General features: G+C 54.8%; 1 protein-coding gene across 1 annotated transcript in view; it reads left to right on the top strand.

The window, feature by feature from the left end:
- The window catches only part of SPTBN4 (spectrin beta, non-erythrocytic 4), a 70,253-nt gene that overhangs the window by 26,231 nt on the left and 29,770 nt on the right, over positions 1-14,252 (top strand). Inside the window, exons 14-18 of the mRNA XM_087421734.1 lie at positions 961-1,098; positions 3,751-4,501; positions 5,896-6,098; positions 9,457-9,547; positions 12,964-13,110. Of these exons, the coding sequence (XP_087277860.1) occupies positions 961-1,098; positions 3,751-4,501; positions 5,896-6,098; positions 9,457-9,547; positions 12,964-13,110 (1,330 nt within the window). The remainder of the gene's footprint in view (positions 1-960; positions 1,099-3,750; positions 4,502-5,895; positions 6,099-9,456; positions 9,548-12,963; positions 13,111-14,252) is intronic.

Here is a 14,252-nt window from a genome sequence, read left to right as displayed (position 1 = left end):
TCACTTTCTCTCCCCTCGGCCCTGCTTACATTTCTTCATGGCACTCACAGCCTGTGACACTGACACTGATACTTAGATACTGATTGGTCTGGTGGCTGACTTAGTACTGAGTTGTTAAGTTAACTGGGTGGACCCTCTGCACCGCTCTCTCTGAGCATCTTGTTCATCCGTCCATTCATTCCACAGGTCCTTACTGAGCTCCCGCTCCACTCTAGGTCCTGTGCTGGGCATTGCTGGAAACACAGGCCTGGTCCCCGCCCTTACTGTGCCCTCAGTTACTCAAGCCACAGCCTTGGGCGTTGTTTTAAACAAGGGAGGACCGTGACTAGCTTTAAAAAGGTCTCCCTGGGGCCGGCCTGGTGGCGCAAGCGGTTAAGTGCGTGCGCTCCGCTGCAGCGGCCCGGGGTTCGCTGGTTCGGATCCCAGGCATGCACTGACGCACCACTTATCAAGCCATGCTGTGGGGGCGTCCCATATAAAGTGGAGGAAGATGGGCACAGATGTTAGCTCACGGCCGGTCTTCCTCAGCAAAAAGAGGAGGATTGGCAGATGTTAGCTCAGGGCTGATCTTCCTCACACACACACACACACACCCACAGAGATCTCCCTGGCTGCTGTGCAGGGGATGGGTTGAAGTTGAAGATGGTCCAAAAAGAAAGAGATTGAGGTGGGAGACTGAGATGCGGGGGTCATGAGTTCAGAGGTGAGGACCGAGGCTGTGCGGATGGATGAGATGGTCCAGGCAGGGTGTGAGGGAAAACTCAGAGGGTCCAGGACAGAGCCCTGAGGAAGCTAACATTTAAGAGGCAGGTAGAAGGAGGAGGAGCTGACAAAGGACCCTGAGAAGGTGAGGTTGGAGAGTTAGGGGGAGAACCAGGAGAAGGCAGGTTCATAAAGCCAAGAAATATGTGGGTCCCCAGGGTCCAGGCCTCTCTGAGCACGTCCATCCTCCTCCTGCAGGTTTGAGAGTCTGGACCAGGAGATGAACAGTCTGATGGGTCGTGTCCTGGATGTGAACCACACGGTCCAGGAGCTGGTGGAAGGAGGCCACCCCAGCTCAGAGGAGGTGCGTTCCTGCCAGGACCACCTCAACGGCAGGTAGGCGGGGCCTGGAGCTGGAAGTCCTTCTAGGTATCTCACACTAATTCTTCTTGTGATCCCTTTCCTCATTCCCTCAATCGTGGAAATAAAGAACATGCAGTTTCAAACCCTTGAGATGATGAGGGCCACCCAGTAAATCAGCAAAATCTTGAAAAAAAAATGGTAATACCCAGTGCTAGTGATGATGTGGCAAAATGAGCATACAGTACAATTTCAGTGGGCTATTTATTTATTCATAAATGATTTATTGAGTATCTACTATCTGCCAGGAATTTTTCTAAGCACTTTATATGCCTTGTTTATCTTTCAATGCCTCAATTTCCATAGTGAAGTTTCCAGAATTCAGAACTCTTTAAAAATAGTAACAAATTAATATTTTCCCCCTAGAACACTACCAGCATTTCCCTCTACCACACTACCAGTGTGGGTAGGTTCATAGATGAAGACACAGAACCAGAGAGGTGAAATCCTTATCCAAGATTACTCAATCTAGTAAGTAGGAGTCAAAGCCAGTTCTGTCTGAATCCAGAGCTGGGGCTATTGATTGCATATATTCAGTCTTCCCAGCCACCCTGTGGGATATAAATTACCCCATGTTAGAGAGGAGGAAACTGGGGCTCAGAGAGGTGAAGACGCTGGCCCAAGGTCACACAGCAAATTAGAGGCTCAAGCCTGGATTTGAAGTTGAATTTGTCTGACTCCAAAGACTGTGCCCTTAACTACTGTGCTGTGAGATCCCAATAACCAGTTATTTCAGAGCCTCTGTGGCCTTGACAATCCCAAAGCATCAGGGCCAAAAGATAACAATAATGATTTACAGCATTTACTGAGATGATGCGTAAAGTGCTTTAGCCGCATGATCTCATTAAACGCTCAGTGAAGTGGACATTATTATCCCCATTTTCCAGATGAGGAGACTGAGGATCAGAGAGGGGAATGATTTGCCTAAGATCACATGGCGAATCTGGCCAGAGCAGAACTTAAACTTGGCTCCTTCAGGCTTCAGAGTCCTAATCGCTGCCCCTGTGGTGTATCCATTCCAGAGCGGGCAGAGAGACAGCTGACAAGTAAACTAATAAATGAAGAAGATATTTAGAGAATCGTAAAAATGATGTGGGGAGTAGAGAGACCTGGAGGGGCATGACCAGGGGTTGGGGTGATGTTAGATCTTGTGGTTCGCAAAGACATTTTGAGCTGGGCCCTCAAAGGGGATGAGGAGCCAGCCACAGAAGAGTATGTATGTGGAAGGGGAGGGAGGGTACGAAGCATTCCAGGCAGGGAGCACAGCCTAGGCAAAGGCCCTGTGGCAGAAAAGGGCTGGATATGTTCCCAAAGATTGTCCCCACTCAATAAGAGTAGCAAATAGTTACTGTTTGAAGCATTTCATAAATCATAACTCATTTGACTCTCGCAACCCCCCTGTGCTATGATTGTGTCCATTTTACTGATGAAGAAACCGAGGCACAGAGAGGGTTACTACCAGAAGGGTGCACAGCTCGGATTTGGCTCCAGGCAGCCCGGCTCAGATTCTGTGCTTGCAACCTGGACCATATGCTGCCTCTGAACGGGAACTGAGGCCAGAGAAGTACCATCACTTGCCTGGGGGCTCAGAGCAATACACAATTTTTTCCATTAATTTATTTTGGAATAAAACAGGTTTGCCTTTGCACCACTCGGCACCTGGCGACATATTATCTGACGTTGTCAGCCAGCAGTTCTCACAGTCTGGTCTCGGAACCCCCTTGCCCTTGTGAAAACTATCAAGGGCTCCAAGGAGCTTGTCTTAGTGGGCCGTATCTATCAATATTTACTATATGAGACATTAATACTGAGTAAGTTAAAAATATTAAGTCACTGGGCCAGCCCCGTGGCTTAGCGGTTAAATGCGCATGCTCCGCTACTGGCTGGGTTCAGATCCCAGGCGTGCACCAACGCACCGCTTGTCCAGCCATGCTGAGGCCGAGTCCCACATACAGCAACTAGAAGGATGTGCAGCTATGACATACGTCTACTGGGGCTTTGGGGAAAAAACAGGAGGAGGATTGGCAATAGATGTTAGCTCAGAGCCGGTCTTCCTCAGCAAAAAAAAAAAAAAAAGAGGAGGATTAGCATGGATGTTAGCTCAGGGCTGATCTTCCTCAAAAAAAAAATTAAGTCGCTTCAAAATAACAATAATAAACCTATTATGTTAACATAACTAATAATTTTTTAATGAAAAATAACTATTTTCCTAAACAAAAAACATAGTGACAAGAGTGGCCTTGTTTTGCGTTTGTGCAAATCTCTTAAACATCTGGCTTAGGAGAAGGCAGCTGAGTTCCCAGGTCTGCTGCTGCCTTTGGTCTTCGTCGTGCAGCCTCTGGAAAACTCCACCGTACACTCAGGGGAGAATAACAGTGAAAGGCAAATAGCATCTTAGCATTTTTATGAAGATAGTTTTGACCCCGCTCAGATCACATTTTGAGAGCCGCTGCTCTAAGCAAATGTGCCGGGTAGGGTTCCATGTTACACAGGCAGAAACTGGGGCTCAGTGAGATAAAGTGACTTTCCAAGGTCACACAGTAGGTGGGTTCTACCCTGAGTCGGTGGGCTTTCCCCGCCCAAGAGGAGTCCCTGTGCTCCTGAAGCCGCCCTCCTTCCCTTGGGCAGGTGGAACCGCATCGTGGAGCTGGTGGAACAGCGCAAAGAGGAGATGAGCGCGGTACTGCTGGTGGAGAACCACGTGCTGGAGGTGGCCGAGGTGCGCGCCCAGGTGCGCGAGAAGCGGAGGGCTGTGGAGAGCGCGCCCCGCGCCGGCGGCGCCCTACAGTGGCGCCTTAGCGGCCTGGAGGCGGCTCTGCAAGCGCTGGAGCCGCGCCAGGCGGCCCTCCTGGAGGAGGCAGCCCTGCTGGCTGAGCGCTTCCCGGCGCAGGCTGCGCGGCTGCATCAGAGCGCAGAGGAACTGGGCGCCGAGTGGGGCGCGCTGGCCGGTGCGGCTCAGGCCTGTGGCGAGGCGGTGGCGGCGGCCGGGCGCCTGCAGCGTTTCCTGCACGACCTGGACGCTTTCCTGGACTGGTTGGTGCGCGCCCAGGAGGCGGCGGGCGGTGACGAGGGGCCCCTGCCCGGCAGCCTGGAAGAGGCGGACGCGCTGCTGGCGCGCCACGCCGCACTCAAGGAGGAAGTGGACCAGCGCGAGGAGGACTATGCGCGCATCGTGGCGGCCAGCGAGGCACTGCTGGCGGCCGAGGGCGCCGAGCTGGGCCCAGGCCTGGCCCTCGACGAGTGGCTGCCGCATCTCCAAGTTGGCTGGCACAAGCTGCTCGGCTTGTGGGAGGCGCGCAGGGAGGCGCTGGTCCAGGCGCACGTCTACCAGCTCTTCCTGCGCGACCTACGCCAGGCGCGCGCCGTGCTGCGCAACCAGGTGCCAGCTTCGGGGTTCGGGGGGTTGGGGGTCCGAGGCCGCGGCGGATTGCGGGGACAGGGAAACGTACGCAGGAGTGTGCATGCGAGGACCACTGGGTTCGTGGCTTATCCGAGGTCGGTAGGATTGGGGAGGGTATCTGGTGTGGATAGCCGGGTTTGTGGATCATCCAGTGTGAACACGTGTGCGCATGCCTGTAACAGAGTTTGAGGATTTATGATGGGTGGGTTGGTGTCTTATCTGAGGTGACTAACAGTTTGTGGACTATCCAGAGCGAGTAATGCGCTTGGATATTCGTTAGAGTGGCTTCCTGGGTTTGTGGATTATCCGGAAGGGAGTCTGAGGTTGGTTGGTGATGGTTAATGGGTTCTTGAGGAGGATAACTGAGGATAAAGATTATGGAATTAGGTAATTCAAACTGAGAGATTACCGGGATCAGTAAGTGACTGTGGATTATGTGACTGTGTAGCAAGTTGTCTTCCTCTTGGGGATGGCAGTTTGCAGATTCTCTCGAGAAGGTAACTGTGTATATGGCTTGAGGAATCAAGCATGATGGTTATCTGGGAACAGCTGAACCAGCTTGGAGATCATTCTGGGATGAAAACCAAGTTTAAGGACTGGGGCAAGATATAACACCCAGTTTTCCAACTGTCCAAGAGTAGTTACCAACTTTTAGGGATCATTTTAGAAAGGGTGAGCACCTGGGCTGGTTGTCTAGAGAAAACTGACTGTGTTTGAGGATTATCTGGGGGGACACACAGGGAGCCCCTGGAATCATGAGGTCACTAAATCTGGGAGCTGAGGCGGCCTTGAGAGACCCTTTCTGACGCACCCATTTTACCAGTTAGAAAACTAACCCCAGAGAGGGAAAGGACTTCCTTGAGGTCACACAGCACCCAGTTCAGTCTTCATCAATTAACCAGTGTTTACTATGTGCCTCCTCCGTGCCAGGCACTATCTTGGGGCAGAGCTCACATTAGGAAACAAAACACAAAATCCCACCCTCGTGTGGCCAGCATGCTAGTGTGTGTGTGTATGTGGAGGAGGAGACCGTAAACACGTAAATGCATCAATAATATCATGTCAGCTATATGCTATGAATAATAGTAAGGCAGGGGGAAGGGATATGGCTGGAGTGGAGGGTGATATTTTTGGCAGATGACCAGAGACCTGAGGAAAGTGAAGGAGCCAGCCATGGAGATATCAGGGGGAACAGACTGCCAGGCAGAGGGACCAGCATGGGCAAAGGCCCTGAGGTGGGAACATGCCTGGCGGGTCCGATGTTAGAACACAGTGAGCCGGGGGGAGGAGAGTGGTGGCAAGCCAGGCTGGCGGCCTCTCCCATGTGCGGGAATGGATCTGGGCTGACCTGAGCGCCACCCTCCCCTCCCCAGGAGGTGGCGCTGTCGGGTCTGGAGCTCCCGGGCACGGTGGAGTCGGTTGAGGAGGCGTTGAAACGGCACAGGGATTTTCTCACCACGATGGAGCTGAACCAGCAAAAGATGCAGGTGGCCGCGCAGGCTGCCGAGGGCCTGCTGAGGCAGGGCAACGCCTACGGGGAGCAGGCCCAGGAGGCCGTGGCCCTGCTGCTGGAGAAGTAGGTCCCCCCGTCCCCAGGGGCACAGGGGAGGGTCGAGGGAGGTCGGGGTTCTGCTCCTTTCCATCACAATTTCTGCTTCTCTGCCCCTCTTTGATTTCTATTTAATTCCATCTTGTTTTAGATTTGATTTAAATTGATACTTACAGTGAGATGTTTCTCTCCTGAGCCTGCCCTCAGCCTGGGATGGCTGGACGGGTTGTTAAATGTTAACATGTTTTCCTAGATGCCCCAGCATCTGCCCTGCTGTCCTGGCCCCTCCCTGGGAACCCCGGGATGTCCCCAGACCCAGCAGCTAACAGCATACGCACAGGTGCTGTTCCAGCTTTCCCGATGGGACGGTGTCCCTGCCATGCTGGTTGTAGAATATTATGAATGAGCCCCTCCGATGGGCCCCAACTGCCCAGTTCTCTAGGAGGCACGCAGAGTGCATGTGTGTGTCTTTTTCACGCTTCCCTTGCACATGATCCTTCTCTGCTCTGTCGCCATCTGTCTCCCCATGCCCTCTCTCCTGTCTGTCCTCGCACTAACCAAGCAAAGACATTGAGCTTCTGCTGTGTGCCGGGCAGTATTCTAGGCCCTGAGCAAAACAGCATCCCCCCACCCCCCAAAAAAATCCCAGCCCTCGAGTAGAGTCCTCTAGAGGGTCTCCTCCAGGCCCACTTGTTTCTCTCTGTCACCGTCATTGTTTCTGCCCTTCCTGGTGACCCCAGCTTTCTCCTCTCTGGCATGATCCAGGCTGAAAGAAAGCCTAGCACCCCTCCTTCTGTTTTCCTGTCTCCTGAAGGAGAGCACACCCAGTCACCCCACTGCCACCTATAGCCCCAAGACCCTGGCCCCCCTTCTGTCTGGAGCTCAGGCATGCTTTCCCCCTAAATTCACGTGGGACGAGGCTGGAGTTTTCTAACGGAAACGTTCACAGGGATTTGATTCTGCTCCTGAAGATGCAAACTCATGATCGAGTGCCCCCAGCTCCCGGCCTGCTCTCTTTCTTCCTTGGTCTCACATTTCTCGAGTACCTGCTGTCTGCCAGGCTCTGCAGAACGAGGAGGAGGAGCCTGGAAGACTGCTCATTCTCGGATTCACTCATTCATTCCTCTCCAGTCATAGTTGCTCCTTCCATTCTGTTGTGTGTTCATTTATTCCTCAGCCGGTTAAACGGGTTCTGAGTCCATGCTCTCTTGCACGCCCTGCATGGGGCAGTGCTGGGCACACGGCGGTGACCAGGACAGAACATGATTCCTGCCCTCACAGAGCTTGCACGGTATCTGACAAGGATGGCCCAGAGTGGTCAGGGCCGAGATGGGGGAAGCACAGGGTGCTGTGGGAGCCCAGAGGGGGCATCTGCCCCAGGCTTGTGCTGGGGGAGGCTGGGAACACAGCAGGAATTGAGACAAACCCAGTGCCTGCACCCCTCACCCCCAGGTCCCCTTCATTTACTCATCTACAGACACGTTTCCCACCCAGTGGAAGTAATGACACATCCATTCACTGCAGGGAGGCCTTTCCACGCCCACAAGGGGGGCAGAACCATGCAGAGTTGGGGGCTGGGGCCCTGGGGTCAGACAGGGCCAGGTTCTAGTCCTAGCTCCACCCCTCAACCTGGGATTCAGGGCAAGTCACTTAGTCTCTCCCGGTGCTTCACCTCACTGGGAACCTGCCAGCCCTGTGTGCGGGGTGCCGTTATCTGCATTTTGCACATGAGGCTCAGAGAGGTCATTGACTTGCCCAAGGTCGCGGCCAGGAAGTGAACGCTGCCCTTTTCTCACCCTCCCAGAGAGGAGGCATGTTCCTCTTCCCTAGGACTGATGCTTCACACGGTGGCTGGGGAAGGTCTGGAGGGGTTGATTTCAGTTCCATTTCAGAGGCATTTCTAGTTCCTGGCTCCCAGGCAGGAGGAAGTCAGTACTTTGCTTGTGTGTGTCTGATCCTTCCTATTCTCCTTCCAGCTCTGCCCCTGGCTCTCTCTGTAACTTCCTCTCACGCTCTCTGTCTCTTTGCCTCCATTCATCTATCCCTGTGTCTGTTTTCTTCTCTCTCTCTCTCCCTGTTTTTGTCTAACTCTGTCTCATCTCTGTCGTCTTCTGCCTCTCTCTGTCTTTCTCAGTCTCTTGACTTTTGTTTCTGTCATCTCTCTTTCTCTCTGCTTCTGTCTCTCTTTCATTCATTCAACAAATATGTATTGAGCACCTACTGTGTGCCAGGCCCTTTTCCTAGGCATTGGGGATACAGCGGTGACCAAAACAGACAAAAATTCGTGCCCTCGACATCCTAGCGGGGGAGACAGAGAAGATACAGAAGTAACATATACCGTGTGTTGGATGGTGTTAAGTGCGAAGGAGAAAATTAAAGAAGGAAAGAAAGCCAGAAAGTGTCGGGGACTGGTTAGGAGGGGCCTCACTGAGAAGGTGACATCTGAATAGACGCTGTGGGGAAGAGCATTCCAGGCAGAGGGAATAGCCAGTGCCAAGGCCCTGAGGTGGGAGTAGCTTGTTCAAGGCACAGCAAAGTCAGATGTCCCCAGCCCCCTCCACCAGGCCTCTTGGCCCTTTGCCTTGCACTGTGGGCAGCAGGCCAGGCTGCCCGGGGCTGCGGTTCTGGCCCACTCCAGGGTGAGGGGGCCTGGGTCCAGCCTGGCCAGTTCACTCAGGCCAAGGACCTGCCCCTCCTTGCCAGCACACCTTCCCACCTTCCCTGTGGCTGTCCCTGCCCTGACTCTCTGTCACTTTCCCTCTCTCTGCCCCCTTCTCTCTCTCTGCCACTACCCCTGCTCCATTTCTTTCCTTGTTGTTCCCTGTTTTCTCTCTCCCTGAGTCTCCCTCTGTCTCTCTCTAGGTCTCTGGCAGTCACTCCCTCTTGAGGTCTCTGTTTCTCTTCGTCTCTGGTCTTGTGTCTAAGTATGTGTCTCTGTTTCTCTCTCTCTCTAGGCCTTTGCCCCCCTCTCTCTCTCTGAGTCTGTCTCTCCTTCCTAATCTCTCTTTCTCTCTAGGTGTCTCTCACTCTAAGTTTTTGTCTCTTGGTATCTCTGTAGGTCTCTGTTATCTCTCCTCTGGAATTGTGTCTCTCTGTCTCTTTCTTTGTCTGTCTCTAAGTGTCTGTATCTCTTTCTTTCCAGATGTCTATCTCCCTCCCTGTTTCTTCCATCGTCTCTCTCTCTCTGCCCCTCTCCAGGTCTGTCCCTGCTCTGCCCCCACTGATGGTTCTTTGTCCCTCCCCCCATCCGCACTTTGCTTTCTGCTCCTTCTTGATCTTACATATGCCCCAGGTTCCTAGCCCTGCCAGGCACGATGCCCTCACAGCCCTACTGACAGCACCTCCCGACCCAGGCTTCCCCCAGCCCCTATCTCCCCATCCCCAGGAGCCAAGAAAACCAACTACGGGCCCAGCAATGGATGCAGAAGCTACACGACCAACTTGAGCTGCAGCACTTCCTCCGAGACTGCCACGAGGTAGGAACTCCAGCTGTGCTGGGCACAGTGACTTCTTTCCTAGGGAGGGAAGTGCTCCGGGGCAGAGAGGTGGGTAGGGGCGCCGTGGGGTGGGCACGCCCCGTCCAAGTGGGTCGAAGAGCGATGTTCACTCTGCGCCGCCAGGGGGCGCGCGGGTCCTGGCCTCAGTGCGCATGCTTTGCAGGTCCTTCCTCCGCCCACGCGGGGGCCGGGGAAGGAGGGAGAGGCCCTGGGCGCCCCTGGCAACGGCGCGCGTCCGCGCCTACGGGTCCCGCGGGGACGCGCGCTGATCTCATCTTTCACTCAGGAGATTTGTGAGAAGCGCCCTGCTGGGGAAAGGGGCGGGAGACCGGGAACGGGCAGGGGAGGCGTGGACCAGCGGCCCGGAGCGCAACTTCGGTCAGAGATGCTCCAGAACCAAGCTTTCACCTTTTTAAAAAAAGTGTCCAGGAATCAAGCTCTGCCCCTTTAGAGATGATCTACACACCTGTAAGGATCGCCCCAAAACAGAGGTGGTCCAGGTCCCCTTCCGCATTAGAGACGGTTCAGGAGACACGCTGCCTCCCCCTTTGTCCCCCTACGTTCCATAGAAAATGTTCTGGACTCTGACCATATAAGAGATGGCCCCATTAGAGATCGCCCAGTAAACATTTTCCTAACCCCAACCAGAGATGTTCCCGACCTCATCCATCTACCTGACCTAGGCTCATCGCCCCCCCCCCCCATGATGATACGGTACCTAAATTTCCCCCAACCAAAGATGGTTCCTGAACCAGGCCCAGATACCCCCAATTAAAGATGATTTGACTTCCTCCATGGTGAACCCCTGTGGGATATTGTTCTCCCTACATATGAAATGCACAAGGGCCTCCATAACCCCCACCCCACATAACTCAAGTCCATTAGAGACGAGTCTGACAATCAAGCCCACTAGAGATGGGTCCAGGAACCCCTTGTCCCCCTCCTTCCCATTGGAGATTATTCTGGACTGAAGTCTGATAAGAGGGCCCCCCTCCCATATCCTCTGCCCCTGAATAGCTGAGGTATCCAGGAATCTGAGTCCCGTCCCATTAGGGATGGTTCAGGAGCCCATCCCACCCCCACCTTCACGTAGTGGAGGTAGCCCAGGCCCCAGGCACCCCTCCTGCCATTCGGTTTGGTCCAGGAGCCCCTTCCCCCTCTCGTGAGATTGTTCTAGACCAAGTAGCAATCAGCAGAGATGGCGCAGGAACCCCCCCGCCCCGTGCTTTAGGGAGGGTGGTGATTCCTCTACCCCCAACTGGGGCCCAGCAAGGAGGCGGGCACGGAGGCAGGCAGGGGGCGCGCGCGGGCGGGCGCGCTGCCGCGGCGCGGGGGCGGGGGAGGGGGCGCGCGTCCGCCAGAGCCTCAGCCGTCGCCACCGCTGCCGCCGCCGTCGCAGTGGAGGGGCGAGAGCCCGCCCGCCCGCCGCAGGGACGCCCCGCCAACGCCGCTGCCACTCCAGGTCTCGGGGGCGCCCAGGGGAGGGGGCTGACGCGCGCCCCCGCCGAGGCGGGCGGGGGAGGGGGCTTGGGCGCGTGCCCGTCCGCCGAGGCCGCGGGAGGGAGGGGCGCGGGCGGCGCGGAGGCGGGTCGGCCGGGCGCAGGGACCCCAGCCCCGGGGAGGGGCAGGGACTCCGGGAGCTGTCCGCGGTGCTGCTGCGGGCGGGACTGAGGGACCGGGTCCCAAGGGAGAAAGCGGAAAAAGGAGGACTTTAAGGCTGTTTCTGGGGTAGTGTGGGTTTGCCCCGGGGGTGAAGGGGTCTCAGCGCCTCTAGGGGGTTCTCCTCTGGGTAATGGGGGATCTGGGTAGGGGGACTCCCATCCTTTTGGGGGATTCTTTCTTGGTTCTTGCCGGATCTGTGTTAGCCTTAGATGATGGGGGCGAATCACTTTTGCGGGGGTCTGCCTTGGGCGATGAGGTCTTGGACTTGCTCTGGGTTTGGGGGGCTCTGACTTTTGGGGGCTTTTTCTTGGTTGTTGGGGACTCTAGCTTTGCCCTCAGTGAGGGGGGTCAGTCAGTTTTGGGGGGCTTTACCTTGATGACGGAGTACCCTCTCCTATAGGGGCTTTGCCTTCACTGTGAGCGCTGGCTGCCACTGGCCAGCTCTTCCCTCTGTGTCGGGAACCTGTGAACCGAGTTGGGGGATTCGGCATGTAACTTGGCTCTAGTGTGTGTGTGTCAGGGAGTCTGAAGCTGTCCTGGACCCCTGGGGAGCACATGCTCGGGGGACTCCGGGTGGGGTTTGGCCGGCTCGGGGTTTGTCCTTGGCTATGACTGCATTTACCTCCTGGGACCGACAAGCTGGAGTCCGTTTTTTTTTTTTTTTTTTTTTTTGCAGGAGGGAGGAGGAGGATCTTGTGACTGAGGGGGGGAGGAGAAAGGGGAGGAGCAAACTGTCCCATGTGTCAGGTTTGGTCATGAGTGGGGAGGTTCTGGCTTGGGGGACAAGTCATATTTTGAGGGGTCTCAGAAAGCAGCCTTGTGATTGGTCCTGCTCCAGGCCCTGAGAGGGGCTCATTCTTGATGCTTGCATTTGGATGAATGGTTTTGTTAGTGAGTGGGGGAACTAGAACTGGCTTTAGTTTGGGAGGGGGGATGCCTGGGAAGGTTCTATCTGGTCCATGTCGGGGAGCCTGGGGCTGGAGTTTGGGGGCGGCTCATTTCCGGAGCCAGAAGGCAGCTCTGTTGCTTGCATTTGGGGTGTTGGCTTTGGTTGGGAGCTAGAATTGGTCATGGTTTTGGGCTGGATCCTCAGGGCTGGATTTGGGGAGTCCTGTGGGCTCCTTAGGAAAGCTGGATCTGAGTTGTGGGGAATGGGTCTCCTGGAGATGGGAGGGCTGGTTTGGAGGGAACTAGACTTGACACCAGTTGGGAGGTTGTTTAGGGGTTCATCTGGCCGTAGTGAGGGGCTGGGGCTAGATATGGGGGCTTCACTTGATATTCTTGGGAATGAGTTGGGGATCTAGAATTGGTGCTTATTGGAGGTGGCTGAGACTGAATTGAAGGGTCTAAGTGTTGGTATTGGGGGGTGCAAATTGGATGTGAGCTAAATTAGTTTGGAGGTTTGATTTGGCTGTGGGTTGGGGGAGGCTGAGTGGCCCAGGAGCCCTGCCTTGGAGTTTAAGGTTTTTGGGGAGTTGAGAAGGCTGCTCTGAGGACAGGAGGGCTAAAGGATGGGGCATTCTGGGGACCCTTCCATCCATCCTCCACTGCCTGGAAAGAGCCTGAGCTGGCCCCCCGCCACATAAAGGCTTCACTTGCAAAGGTTTTTCCATCCCTTTCTCCCCTGCCTCAAACCTAGCATCCTAGTCCCTGAACCTGGGACATCCCAGAGGGGATGGGGAGCTATGCCGGGTTGGGGGAACCAGCTGAGCCTTTCCCCTTGTCCTGCACAGCTGGATGGCTGGATCCATGAGAAGATGCTGATGGCGCGAGATGGCACGCGGGAAGACGGCCACAAGCTGCATAAGAGATGGCTCCGGCACCAGGCATTCATGGCTGAGCTGGCTCAGAATAAGGAGTGGCTGGAGAAGATCGAGAGGGTGAGGATGCCGAAGGCCCCTCCACCCATGTCAGGTGCCGGAGGCCTCCAGGGCACCCACGTGTCATCTCCTACACCCTCCACTACCCGTCTGCTGTTCCCACGCCTCTGAAGTAGCTCAGATCATTTCCACATCTGCTCCTAGCTGTGTGGCTTTGAGCCATTCATGTAACCTCTTTGAGCCTCAGTTTGCCCATCTGTAAAGTGGCCAGAATCTCTTCTGAATGGTGCCCACACTCTCCTGGTTGTTAAAAATTTCACTCCTTCCTGTAACCTCGCCCCCAGGCTTCCTTCTACACCATTTGGAGCATCTAAGATGGAAGGTCAGGTGGACAGGCTGGGGAAGCCCTGGGAAGCCCAGAGTGAATGTGAACTTCGTTTTCCTACAACCGTGGGTTCTAATTGTGTCTATGCCTCTTACCAGCTGTGTGGCTTTGGGGAACCGTGCTAACCTCCTTGAGCCTCAGTTTGCTCTGCTTTAAAATTAAGGAAGTAATAAATATTGCTACTTCCCGGGGCTCTTGTGCACATAACGTGCTTAACACGAAGCCAGGCACCTAGGAGCTGTAATTGCTATGGTATTTATTTTTAATATGTAGTGTGATATATGTGGCTCTAGGCCAACAGATATTGGAGCTTGACTTCTGTCTTGGAGGGACCCAGGCAGATGTTTGCTCCAAGCCTCAACCCCCAAAACTGTCCCCTATGCTGGCTGAGCCCCTACACCTGCAGCCCTGGATACCCCCACTCTTCTGACTCAAATAGAGTCACCCAGGTTGGCCTTAAACCCTTAAATGGCCGTTGATGCCCCCTAAATGGCAGCACGTGGCAAAGCCACTCTTCTTGATTTCGAGTTTAATGGAAGTTCATTTCCGTTGCCTCTCTCTCTCTGTCTCTTTCTTCTGTCTCTCTCTCGCCCCTCTTGTGTTTCTTGTGGTCCTCCCCCCGTGTTTCCGACTTTGTTTGGGTGTCTCTGTGTCCATCACTCTATTCCTGCCTCTCCCTGTCTCCTTCCCATGTCTCTGTTTGTATCTCTCTGTCTCCCTCCTCACACCTCTGTCTGTCTGTCTCTCCTTGTCTCTCTTCCCATGCCTTGGTTCCCTCCATCTCCGGGCCTGTCTCTGCAACCCTCATGTCTGTGTC

This window comes from Ceratotherium simum, chromosome 33 (genome assembly GCF_057802395.1).
Source record: "Ceratotherium simum simum isolate JZ-2026a chromosome 33, ASM5780239v1, whole genome shotgun sequence".
NCBI classification, from domain to species: Eukaryota; Metazoa; Chordata; class Mammalia; order Perissodactyla; family Rhinocerotidae; genus Ceratotherium; species Ceratotherium simum.
Note: the sequence above shows the minus strand (reverse complement) of the source record. Positions and strands in the feature narration are given on the sequence as shown.